The sequence below is a fragment of the Biomphalaria glabrata genome, chromosome 2 (genome assembly GCF_947242115.1).
Source record: "Biomphalaria glabrata chromosome 2, xgBioGlab47.1, whole genome shotgun sequence".
Lineage (NCBI taxonomy): Eukaryota > Metazoa > Mollusca > Gastropoda > Planorbidae > Biomphalaria > Biomphalaria glabrata.
In genome coordinates, this window is record NC_074712.1 from 43832506 (window position 1) to 43845363 (window position 12858).

The 12858-nt window shown below is 37.4% G+C and overlaps 2 protein-coding genes across 5 annotated transcripts in view; both read right to left on the reverse strand.

Moving 5' to 3' along the window:
* LOC106069638 (sodium/calcium exchanger 3-like) overlaps positions 1 to 5734 on the reverse strand; it is a 46202-nt gene extending 40468 nt beyond the window's left edge. The window contains exon 1 of the mRNA XM_056020736.1: positions 5075 to 5734. The gene's annotated coding sequence lies outside the window, so the exon portion shown is untranslated. The remainder of the gene's footprint in view (positions 1 to 5074) is intronic.
* A 2741-nt stretch (positions 5735 to 8475) lies between these two features.
* Positions 8476 to 12815, reverse strand: LOC106055436 (uncharacterized). 4 transcript variants are annotated; one of them, XR_001215555.2, is made up of 4 exons: positions 12605 to 12815; positions 11346 to 11576; positions 9908 to 10041; positions 8476 to 8897 (listed from the first exon to the last, which is right to left on the reverse strand). XR_001215555.2 is itself a non-coding variant. In XM_013211697.2 (4 exons), the coding sequence occupies exons 1-4, from the start codon at positions 12649 to 12651 to the stop codon at positions 8797 to 8799; spliced, it is 390 nt and encodes a 129-aa protein (XP_013067151.2). In that variant the 5' UTR covers positions 12652 to 12812; the 3' UTR covers positions 8476 to 8796. The 4 variants fall into 4 exon arrangements, 2 of the variants coding, with proteins under 2 accessions (XP_013067151.2, XP_013067158.2); XR_001215556.2 differs by having other exon boundaries at positions 11459 to 11576; positions 12605 to 12814; XM_013211697.2 differs by having other exon boundaries at positions 11469 to 11576; positions 12605 to 12812.
* Between the last annotated feature and the right edge of the window lie 43 nt (positions 12816 to 12858).

Genomic DNA, 12858 nt, shown 5'->3' on the forward strand with positions numbered 1-12858 from the left:
AGAAAGAGATTCTACTGAAGTCAAAAGACAAAGAGTGAACAGGCCGGTCACAGGAAGAGATTCTACTGAAGTCAAAAGACAAAGAGTGAACAGGCCGGTCACAGAAAGAGATTCTACTGAAGTCAAAAGACAAAGAGTGAACAGGCCTGTCACAGAAAGAGATTCTACTGTAGTCAAAAGACAAAGAGTGAACAGGCCGGTCACAGGAAGAGATTCTACTGAAGTCAAAAGACAAAGAGAAATGGAGAAAGACGGTCAACAGATCATGTGTAATGCCCAAACGGTTCAACAAACTAAGGGAGAGGTGAAGATGAAGGTAAACCTTCTTGTCCCACAACTGACTTCAAATAATTTACTTTCAAAGTGAAAACTGCATTCGAAATCATGTTATAGTTGAATGTTATAGTAAAATGTTATAATAAACTGATGACAAACTCAGAGTGACCCAATGACTAACTAAGACTGTCCATATACAAAACATTGTGTCTTAAAACCAGTCAAGTCATTGTGGGCCCGCCAGACGATCAATGTCATTGACTAGCCTCGGAGGTCAAGACAAACGGGATGACGACAGCTATGACATAAAGTAGCTCTGGCAGGCCACGCCGCTGGCCAACTGACATGTCAGGCCATCCCCCCCTGATACAATCATGATTTATGCCTAGCGTGTCAAGGCGGGTTCGACCTGTACTGGTTGTCATAGAGACATCAACTGTTAGGTGCCGTCGACCTGGGAGGAACGTATATAGAAAATCTGTTGACTGAGAAGATTTTATTTTTATCTGGTCACAGCCCTATCGTCAGTAATGCCTAATTATTATTATTATTATTATTATTATTATTATTATTATTATTATTATTATTATTACTATTATTATTACTATTATTATTATTATTATTATTATTATTATTAATATTATGACCAATAATATGACCAGCTTGATAGCACTATGCTCTAGAATCTAGAACACTGTAAAGTTTGACAACTGAAAATATTTAAAAATGAATTAAGTAGCGATACACATCTAGAGTCCAGGAAAGAATCTCTAATGTAAACATCGACTCTAGTAAAGTTAGAAAAGTAGATTCGCGAGACTAAAAGTTTACACTCACATGGAGCGTTGATGGAACTTCTCAAAACGTAAACATCTATATCCAGTGTAACAGACTAGTTTTATAATAATATCTGCATTTTTTTCTACGTCTGATCTCTAAGCAGTAGGCTACTATTGTACTCGTCCTGCATGCTTGCAGTAAAAAAAATGCATCCAAAAAAAAATGGAATTAGATTGTTGTGTTAACTTCTCTCTGTACTGTTTGTGTGTTTGTTAAATAAAGTTTCTTTTTAATTAGAAAAAGTAATTTCTAAAAAGTGAAAGTAAATGCTTAGTTTTTTCTACTGCCCAACAACGAGGCTTCAAAAGCCCAACAGCGAGGCTTTCAATTGCCCAACAGCGGGCTTCTAATGCCCAACAGCGAGGCTTTCAATTGCCCAACAGCGGGCTTCTAATGCCCAACAGCGAGGCTTTCAATCGCCCAACAGCGGGCTTCTAATGCCCAACAGCTGGCTTCTAATGCCCAAAAGCGAGGCTTTCAATTGCCCAACAGCGAGCTTGTAATACCCAACAGCGAGGCTTTCAATTGCCCAACAGCGGGTTTCTAATGCCCAACCGCGAGGCTTTCAATCGCCCAACAGCGAGGCTTTCAATCGCCCAACAGCGGGCTTCTAATGCCCAACAGCGGGCTTCTAATGCCCAAAAGCGAGGCTTTCAATCGCCCAACAGCGAGCTTGTAATGCCCAACAGCGAGGCTTTCAATTGCCCAACAGCGGGCTTCTAATGCCCAACAGCGAGGCTTCATAGTCCAAATAATGTTTTTCTTTCCCGATAATCAAACAAATTGTAGCGCGGGTCGTCGTTTCGTTGTGTCCAAACCAGTAATGTGTTTATGCAGACAAGATTGAACAATGATCTTTGACCATATAATGGAAAGTATTCTAAACAATGCATAAATAGTAGAGATTCTAAAATGCATAGTAAAAGTTATTTTTTAGTACTCTAAGAAGGAAATAGACCAAGAAATATATAATTATTTTTTATCATCTAAATTCTAGTCATTTTAAGGCCATGCTATTTTTTCTGTAGATGTAAGGCCCCCCCCCCCCCCCGAAAGAAAATTCATGAAGGTTTTTTCTAAAGCCACTAAAGCTAACGTTAGCATGGGTAAAAACCCTTCACCGTAACATGTGTGTCACGTAATGTATGCGTCAAGGCCAGGGTTTAAAAAATAAACTTATTTGTTTAACACTGGTGTATTTTGAGAACATAGAGTAAGGCCGTAGTCTGATAACTGGTTACAACAGGGGTTCTCACCTGTGAGTCACGACCCCTTTGGGGGTCGAATGACAATTTGCTGGGGGTCGTCTAAGACCATCGAAAATATGGATTTTTTTTACTATCTCGACTCTATTCTAACTTGTAAAACTTGACACTGTACAAAGTTTTTCTATTGGAAGTTCATATTTTTTGTTTTTGATGTTAAAGAATAGACAACTAAATCAGAGTGATCTTTAACATATCCATTGTCGCAGCATACATAATTTTTTATTAGTTTACATTAATGTAGCGCAACGATGCGGAATCGTAGTTTGTATTTGTATGGTAACGTCATAGCGAAAGTGAAAAGAGATTCTAGGAAGTAATAGGTTGTTGAAATAGTCCATGGTATGAAAATGAAATACTTTCATCAGGGAAGAACCAACAGAAATTAAACTTTAAGAACAGAAAATAATACGTTGATTTATTTACGGTTTGGTTTTACCTCAACAGTATAAGCGGGAATTAGAAATTTGAAATTCCAGTGCTACATTTGTAGCGAAGTTTTATAATGAGAATCACTGTAACCTAAATAACTGCAGCGTTCTATTGATATTCAACATCTGAGCTTTGCAGACATGGAGACCAAGTCATGTAGAGGTATGTTTTGGTAGAGAAATGATGACGATTATAAGACAAGTTTCTCTTTTGCAAACCACTCGAAACGACTACAACACGAGATATCAGAAAGTTGATTCATTTTTGGAACATCTCACTGAAAACTAATCGTGATGTTTGTACAGATGGTACAGGAAGTTTGACGGTCTAAATTTCAACGTCTGCTACTGAATGAGTCACCAAAAGTCATCGGAGCTTATTATTCTCTTTTTTTTATACTTTTTAACACTGATTTTTTTAAATATGTTTCAACTGACATCGCAGACATCTTGAGGCTCAGAACATTCTTAAGAAGATTCTAGTTCCTAGTTAAAGTGCGGTACAGATTCAGACCTGCCACATCACCAGAAATCTTTTCAGTGGAATAAAAAAAATGTTTTCCCCTTTAGCGATTCCCAATTGCTGACAGAGTCGGAGAATCACTGTTAGTTCTTGTTTTCGATAACAATAATAAATATAATAATAATAATAAACTGATAAAAGGACCACGATGAATTTCTTTTCCCTTTAACGAAACTCGACCCTGGCAGCGCCAGAGAATTAATACTCGTTCGTTTCTAACATAATAATAAAATAGTAATAATAATAATAATAATACAAAAATAAAAAATAATACTAATAATAAAGGGCAAGGCAGCCAACGCTAACATTGCATTTGAAAGCATCAAAGAACTGAGCTCTGCCTCCCTTGATAAATATCTTGGAATAAACCAGAATGCCACGATAAACTATAAAAAATTATAAGAGGACTTTCTTGGTAGATATAAGCAAAGAGTAAATACAATTCTTATCACTAAACTGTCTGTCAGTAATCTCATCACTGCAATAAACATTGCTCCTTTACACTTTCAATGTCATCAAATGGACTGACACCGACCAACATGACATTGACAGATTACTAACCAAATTTCGATGTTAACACACTAAGTCCTCCACCATAAGGTTACCAGCCCAGGAAGCATGAAGGTCGTGGATTGCAGAACATCTTCAAATTGTGCAAGATGCAAGTTTAAAAATAGTATAAAAATGCACACATGCAACAATGAACTAGTTTCATTCCTACGCAAACACGACTCCGAAGCAACCCCTCAGAACCTAAACAATATTGATGTTAATGTCGGTTCGGACGACGTAGGGCATGAGATTCACCAATGGAAAGAAAAAAAAACGCTCCATGGAAAATTCACGGCTTTATTAAATGGGAACAACATTGACAAGGCTACTTCCTTAGCATTGCTCAAAGCAGGTCAGCTCTACCCTGAATCAGAAGGCAATACAGGACAGTAATTAGGACAAAAAATTACGAGAAACATACCCTAAAACTCAATATTGTTGACAAATGCCGAAAATGTCAAAATGTGGGTGAGTCAATTGAACACATAATGGCAGGACCCTATCGGAATCTGTCTACTTAGGTCGCCATAACCAAGTTGCTAAGTTAATACACCAGCACTTGGCTTTGACACATAATTTGATCGGTATGGATACTCCTCCTTATTACATATTCTCACCACAAGAGGTTCTCGAGTCTACGGATCATCTGCTGTACTTTGTTAGGCCTATTTTGACCGACAAAACGGTAGATTTTAATTACCCTGATCTGCTGCTCATCGATAAAAAAAAGAAAAAGCCGCTACCATTATTGACATCGCCGTACCACTATCTCATAATTTAAGAAAAACTGAGTTGGAAAAACAACGAAAATATGTGAACCTTGGCTTGGAGATTAAGCGTTTATGGAAGTTATCTAAAACAACAATATACCCCATTGTTATATCAACCGAGGGGATAATAACAACTGACCTCACAGATACCATCAAGGCCCTTAAAATTCCTAGGAACATTCTCGTTGCCTGTCAGAGGGCGGTACTGCTGCAGACCTGCCACATCACCAGAAAATTCCTCAGTGGAAAAAGATAAAGGAACTACGATGAATTTTGCTGCCCTTTAACGAAACTCGACCCTGGCAGCGCCAGAGAATGAATAATTGTTATTTTCAAACATAATAATAATAATGATGATGATAATAATAACAATAATAATAATAATAACTATATAGATGTTAGTTTATCTATACACACCTTTTTCAAGAAAATATGTGTTAATGTCAATGTTTACATAATCTGATGCAGTTTTATGAAGGGAACATTGAGACTACGAATACATCAGTTTTTTTCATATAAATTTACTTAGTTGTCAGAAAGTATTGGGTTGATAGGTAATTTACTCTTTTTTTTTTCATTGGTCTTATTGTTGGCAAAAAAAAATGAAATACACTTGCACAACTGAAAACTCTAAACATGAGCCACTTGATAAGGAACTGAATCTCACGCAATAGTCTTCATGTGGTCAATATGTAAGCACTTGATAAGATAAGAATGCTTTGAATGAGCAGTTAAAAAAACAAACTATTATCCATATTATCCAGAACATTCCAGTAGTTAGCCAGGCTGGAGCTTGTCCTATTTGTTCCATCACAAGTATCCCGTACTATTTCAATTTCATTCTGATTTTCCTTTTACTATAGGCCTAATATTTTGTTTCACAACGTTGGTTGAAAGTGCATTTTATTTTGTTTATGCCTGCACCTCTAAATTCATGTCACTATCGAATGAGTGACGTCATGAAATCACATTCAGAACAAACCAGAACATTAAAGAGAAACTATCCGAGAACAATTTCTCCCCCATAAAAACAAACAAACAAAAAACTCTTCTCTTTCTCTAAACGTTTCTTGCCAAAAGTGGCCGCGCACTGTTTCCGCTCAAGCAGTCACGTGACCGCCTAATAACTACAGACGCAGATGACTTTTTTGTTATTTTCAATGGCGTCATTGGTAACCGGTCAAGCTGCTGATGTTGTCAGGGGAGGGGGGATGAAGGCAGTAAAGTACACGCCTAGAGAAGTTCTTTGAACGAGGTACACACGTGACACGGCCCAGAAGTTCTCAGCGTACTTTTTAGACCTTTACTTTATAAATGTGTTCTTTGGCATTTCGACATAGGCCATGTCGTGACCATTAGACTTTTAAAGTCTATTTATCTACCCAGCAAAACCCAAAACCCAAATGGAATGCTGACAGCTATATAAGACAATTCAAATATTGAAATCAACGTCTTCATATTTTACATTTAAAATTCTAGTTCCAGATGATGACAGCAATATCAAATCTAGTGTAAGAAGTCTCTTTGCGGCTCAAATTATGCACTTCTTTTTTGGTAGCAAATAATAAAACAAATCCAACTTTTGACCTGTTTGCAAAACAAATTTAAATAAATACTGTCATAATACGTATAAACCATATAAACCAATAGTCGCTATAAGGACAACAATCACTAATGGACCTCATTCACCAATCGTAAACAAACAACATTTAGCCACGTGGTAATATAGATAAAACAACGAAAAAAAAAACTGTCACGCAATAGCCATAGTGTATTGCGTAATTTGTATAGAAGAGATAGAGAATCATGTGACTAAATGTTGTTTGTTTACAATTGGTGAATGAGGTCCATTGTGATGACGTTACTTCAAAAAAGAAGATGATTAAATCATACGCATTTCATGTGTCAATCTAGGCATGCATGTTAATCAATAACTTAAACTCTGCTAAGTCGTTGGTTTTCCTGGCTGATTCAGGCAACCCATTTCATTCTTTAATGACACTATGAATTTGTTCTAGCGTTTGAAATAAGACATGTGTCTCTATCTTTGTGTCTTTCTGTGTATTTCATTAGGTTTTGTTTTCTATTTGTAAATTATGCTTCAATGTTGTATTCTAGCTCGGCGCACTTTTTATAAATGGCATAAGAGAAAAATTATATTTTTTTTTGCTACTTTTTGTTATTAATAAAATATTTAATGCTATAATAATATAAAAAAGATGTTTCTATATCCCTGCTGAAGTATTTCTAAATAAAATGTTTAAACTAAGGGGACTCGTAAACAAAACATAGCCCATCTGAATGTTACCATTAGGTTTGGGAAATACATAAGATTGTTTGTGTGTGTGTGTATGTGTGTGTGTTTTGTATTAGTGGTTTTATTTTATTGTTTCAATACTTACCTCACTGAGCAGCACATAAGGTAACATGCCTTCTATTGCATCTTTATGTGTGGGAAACATAAAGTCACTGATCACATTCAAGCATAACATGATATATACAAACTTTATGCATTGAAAGTTGTTTTTTTGTATTCAATTTGATTGTCAATATTTTGTACATAAAAGAAGCGGAATATTTGTTTGTATTCTTTATCCTTCTCACGTGATGTGTTTCAAAGAGTATTTACACAGAAGTAATGGTAGAGCGCAGACACAAACAAAATGGCCGTCAGTTGATGGTGATATTAAGTTCGATAACTCCACCATGGTTCACCGATAAACGAGGATACTGATACCATTCAATAAAATCGATTTCTCTCACTGGTATTAGATACAGCTCGGATACTTGTGGGCGAACCAACGTAGTGACCAAAAGAGAGCACAATTACAGACAGACGTTAGACTAATGTCATGACACCTGGCACGTCGCCTTCAATATTTGAACCCCAGATCATTGAGGAGGTGCTGGTCCTTCTGCCCTCCCCACCTCCCAAAATGCCCATAACTTTCAAATAAGTGTGTTTGTAATATTTTGTGTAAATGTGAGCTCTAGTTTGGAAGGTATAGTAGACCTACTCATTAATGTCATCAAGCCAGGAGACGTTGGGGGAGGGCGGGTTGAAGGGCAAGCATGATTTGAGTCTTGGGCCCCAACTAACGGGAGGCCCCTTCAAGCTTTTTAAAAAGTTTCTTATGGCTGCCTGGTCGTGAAGTAGATTATGTGTGTTTGTAATATTTTTTATGTGTCGGATATTCCTTCAGAGTTGAATAAGGCTTATCTTCGAGTCTGAGGATTAGTGAGGAATGCAGTTTTTCCCGTGCATGCAACCAGGTGCTCTCTTCTATGTCAGCCAAGGAAAGTAGGTCTTTGAAGCGTTTCCGTGGGGCGCCTCTGTTACGTCGACCACCTTTTAGCTCACCAAAAAAGACTGCCTTTGGCATACGTTCGTCTCCTTTACGGGATACGTGCCCTACCCAGCGTAACTGTCGGACCAAAAGAAGTCCCTCTATACTGCCCATACCGGCGTTCGGGAGGACATCGCTGTTTGTACTGCAGTCTTGCCACCGTATGTCCATGATGGAGCGCAAACATCTTTGGTGGCTTAGAAGTCTAATTTGTTTGTAACATTACTTAAAAAAAAAAAAAATTTCATAATGTGTTTAACCTTAATATAGTGCCCCCCCCCCCAGTTTATTTTTTATTAATAGTAAATAGTTGTAAAACTGGTATATTTTTTATGAAAAAAAAACTGCTTGCATATTAAATTTTTAAAAAGTCGCTTTCAGAAAAGAAAAAAAGTAGAATCAGAACTTTGAGCTAAGCGTTGAGGAAGCTGTAAAACACGAATCAACATATCAACACACACATTTCATTACTGATGTATAGTGCAAGGGGGATTTATTTACTTTGATGAAAAAAATTAATACACTTTTTATTCTGATGAATGAAAGTATCAACGCAATTAAAAATGTGTACTTGATGGTAATATAAACACATTTTTTGTTTAAGTTACAAAAATATCAAAAAAATTTTTTTGTTTTAAACTGCTTTGTTTGTCCCTTTCATTGATGTTGATGACTCAGCAACTGACTTGCAGATAACATGAAACAATTTCATGTACATTCTGGGCTGTTTGAAACTTCGCAACAACTTCCCTAGTCTGGTGCGTTGACTTGATGGAAGCCTCAAAAACCAGATCACAGTCGTCTGTTCTCCCCATACAAATAGCGCGGCCCAAAGACGTTGTGCCACTCACCAAACGCCCTGTCGTGATAGATGCCTGCATTGGCCCAAACAGCTGTCAGGGAAGATGAAAAACAAATCTGTTGACTCAGTAAATTTATTCCACGATACGCGCAGACCTTCACTACATCGCTAAGCTCTTCCTTTATTAAGGCTGGCTCAGTCTGTCGTGCAATGTCTGGTACAGTGAAAGTAGAACTACCTAACGATAATAAAGATTGACCTTTTGAAACGATAGTCAGTTTAGTGAAATAATCTTAAAACTGCAACAGTCTTAACGTACGCTATGTGCGGGTCAGCTATTCAAGCAAAGATTGAACTTCATAGTGTTCTTCGAAGTCTTAGAAAATAAGATTGTGTGATCATCTTCTACCACAAAGACGAAGTTTCCTATAGAGTTTGTAAGACAAGTTTCGGATTAAAGGTTATTACACCTTCCTCATGACGGCGGGGGGTGAGGCAGGCACCCGGGACCAGAGAGACAGTCCACAGCAGCAGCCATTTGAGTTCAATCAGTCTTGTAGACTTACTATACTTAAGTATGTTTCATTAAAAACTAAGACTTTTAAGTGTGCTATGCGCTACGGACTGTCATCCCCGTGATCCCAAGTTTGAATCCTGCATGCTGTCATTTCCAGTCGCCCTCTACATTTACAAGGGAATAGTTCCCAGACACTTTATTGGCTTGAAGACTTTAGTGCTAGGTCTCTTTAGAAAGTATATCAACGTTTCAGCCTTAGTGACCTTAGCACTTTTAAGGACATAGAGCAGCAAACAATAATTGGTTTAGTGCTTTAGAGACCCTCCTCCACACCACACACACACACACTACCGTCGAAAACAAAAAGAGCAGACAAAGAGATTAATATCAACTCAGTAGAGAAACGTTAAGTGTGGCAGGTCTATGGGTCACAACTTTGTCTCGGCTATGAGAATATATTTTTAAAAACGTATCTTTCAATACAAAATACACACTAAGATGACACAATGAAAGTAGACATTTTTAACATGTCCAATTGTGTTTGCCGTAGACTTGACTTAGTTAATGAGCGGGTGGCTGCTTACATAAGTTGTCTTTGGTAATCCGAGCATTGACCCATCTTGGCAAGAAAGTGTTGTAGTTGGTAGGCATCTGGATATACCTGCTTGAGAAATAAGGCTGTTCAAACATGGAGCATTCCTCTAAAGGTGTCCTTGACCTGAGAAAGACCATTCAAAGTACACGGATTAAGAATGTCAAGATTTTCATTGTAGCCTAGAACTTTCTTAACTAGCACGAGTAATCTCTTGTATAGCATCTCCAATCCATGACTTTGGTCTTAATGTCTAGTTATGAAGTCCAAAATTCGCAAAGAATGTCGCCATGAACAAGGAGCGCTTCAGTCTGATTTTTTGTGTCGATGGCAATGGCTTTGCCACAATTGGAGTTTAGGTATCACCTACAAAGGTCGAACCACTCATAAGGAAATACGAAACATGATCACAATGACGCCCCACAATGACGCCCCACAATGGCGCCCCACAATGACATTCTAAACCATTGTCAAAAAAAAAAAAAAAACGCAAGCTATGGCTGTAAGGCCATAAAATCTCGAGGGCTCGCAAAGACTTTTCAGTACCAGGGAAAATAATGAGGCAGAAAAAAAAAAACGACGGAAAGCCATGTTAAAGCAAATTAAAAAGGAAGGGGCCTTTATCTTTCTTTTTGAGTATTTTATTAGGTTGCTTTTATTTTGATTTCAATTTTTGGAACATTGGAACATTTTACGCCATGTCGTCCCCTAAATGTTTCCGAGCGTTCTTTTCCTCTCCTCAGTAAATACAAGGGGAACTCTTTAATAGTTAAACAAGTTACAATGTGATTGTAATATATGGTTTAGTGTTATGTTTCACCTAAACATATAGATGAAACAAAACACATTTGATCAACACAAGGACCAGCTAAAATTGTTTTCTTCTTGCCTTTACACATTATTCAAAACGTTTCCTATATGTCAATATGTAGCGAGCAATGAATTATTATATGATGTATTATATTGTTATAACCCTGCCTTGCACATCGCCATTTAAGCTAGTGCTGTAGGTGTGCGCTCTCAACTCGGAATGAATGTTGTCACAAGGTAGAAACAACGAAGTTTGGCCCTAAGTCAAAGAAGAATCTGCGCTTAAGGTGGACTGTTATATTTGTAATGTCCTGTAAAGAAACACCTTTCCTCGTTGAGTTGCCTTCCTTGAATTTATAGCAACAGGTGTCAGGATGGGATGGCAGGGTTATAACAATATTAATGACTTAGCTTGGAACTAATTTTGTTTGTTTTCATTTCTTTCTAGAATAGTACCCGAAATGTTGAGAAAATTCTGGAAAAGGCTTCATCGGTTCAGGTTGGTAGGTGTAGATAATCTGACCCTTCTGGAAATGCTGTATGGGGTCAAACTTGAACAATTCATACTCACGACGGTATGGAATATAGTAGGCCATGTCTTAAGACCTTAGCTTACGCACGTAGAGAAGAATTCTCAACTGGATCCCCTTTCGGTTGCAGTGTTTTTAGAGTGGATTCGTCTTGTCAGTTCTGGTCTGGAGCAAGTAATGATTTAACTAAAAAGTTACTTAACAGACAGAGACCCTGAAATGACCCAAGGCTGTTCATTACTGGACGACACGGTGAAAGCGCTGTATCTAGGGCGACATGTGATCAAGGCCAATCGGATGTTATCTTGCGGGGAGTCCTCCCTGAAAAAAAACGTTGTGTCGATAATTTGTTGATAAATACATAGAGAGAATTAATGATTAGGACTAAGACAACTTCATTGATCCTAATTGAAAATATGTTATAATCACATAAGCGTTTTCAATTTAAAACATACTAAAAAAAAAAAGAACAGACAAAAATCCAATGAGATTCATTGACCTCTTGACCTTTTTCCAGCAACGAGTAGAGTAGGGGACAAATGAGTTTTTGTAGCACTCATTTCATGCCTTTTCTGGACATAATTCGCACACTTCGAGACGATTTCACGTACCGGTATTTTAGGTGAACCATAAAAGTCATCCCAAATAACGTTTGGTCAAAACCATGGGGGGTATGTAAATAATAACAATAAACACCTGTGTGCTTTCTCTTGACAAATAGTAGTGCCTCTCTTGACAAATAGTAGTGCCTTTCTTGACAAATAGTAGTGCCTCTCTTGACAAATAGTAGTGCCTCTCTTGACAAATAGTAGTGCCTCTCTTGACAAATAGTAGTGCCTCTCTTGACAAATAGTAGTGCCTCTCTTGACAAATAGTAGTGCCTCTCTTGACAAATAGTAGTGCCTCTCTTGACAAATAGTAGTGCCTCGGTGTGTAACGCTGAAGTCCATTCAATAGCTGGTTCTCAGGTTCTCAAACCTTAAACTTCTGATCATTATATTGCTTGTGTCGATATTCTTTGTGTTTTACTGTCGGTCATTTCTGCCGGACCAAGTATCTGACCCACACGTGAAGTTCAGGGGCTCAACTGGTTGTGCTTGGAAGCATGTAGGTTGTGGAGTTCTTATTTACATGACCACTTCCGGCAATAACAACTTTACTAACTAGGCTAGAAAGATCTAGATCTAGCTTAATCTAAAATTGAATAGAAATCTAGATCTAAAAGAAAACTAAAGAGCAAGAGATCAGTCTTATCTAGCATGAAATGTATACTCTTCATCATTCTAGCAAGAATTATTAGAATAATAGCATAGAAAAGGTCTTTAACTTTAATAAAACTACGAACTCACTGTAGGTTATTGATGAGAATATTCTGGGATCCACTGAACAAAGACATGGCCAGGTAGAGGTCCCGTTGTCTTCTTTAGTTTCAATTGTATTTATTATGTTTTAATTTACATGATAGTCAAAACATTGTTGAAACAATAGTAGACTACGGTAGACTCATGTCTTCTATTAGTTGTCGTGTTGTTGCTGTTATTTGTAGGTAACTAAAATAATGACGTCATTTCCCCCTTTTGTTTTATTGTTAGCGTCATTTCTT

What these genes read in the sequence shown, in the direction of transcription:
- LOC106055436 (XM_013211697.2), bottom strand. Translation starts at nt 12,651, where the DNA reads ATGTCTTTGTTCAGTGGATCCCAGAATATTCTCATCAATAACCTACA. An exon ending in ATTCTCATCAATAACCTACA is followed by an intron (nt 11,577 to 12,604) that starts GTGAGTTCGTAG and finishes GTTTTTTTTCAG; the next exon opens with GGAGGACTCCCCGCAAGATA. An exon ending in GATTACCAAAGACAACTTAT is followed by an intron (nt 8,898 to 9,907) that starts GTAAGCAGCCAC and finishes CTTCCCTGACAG; the next exon opens with CTGTTTGGGCCAATGCAGGC.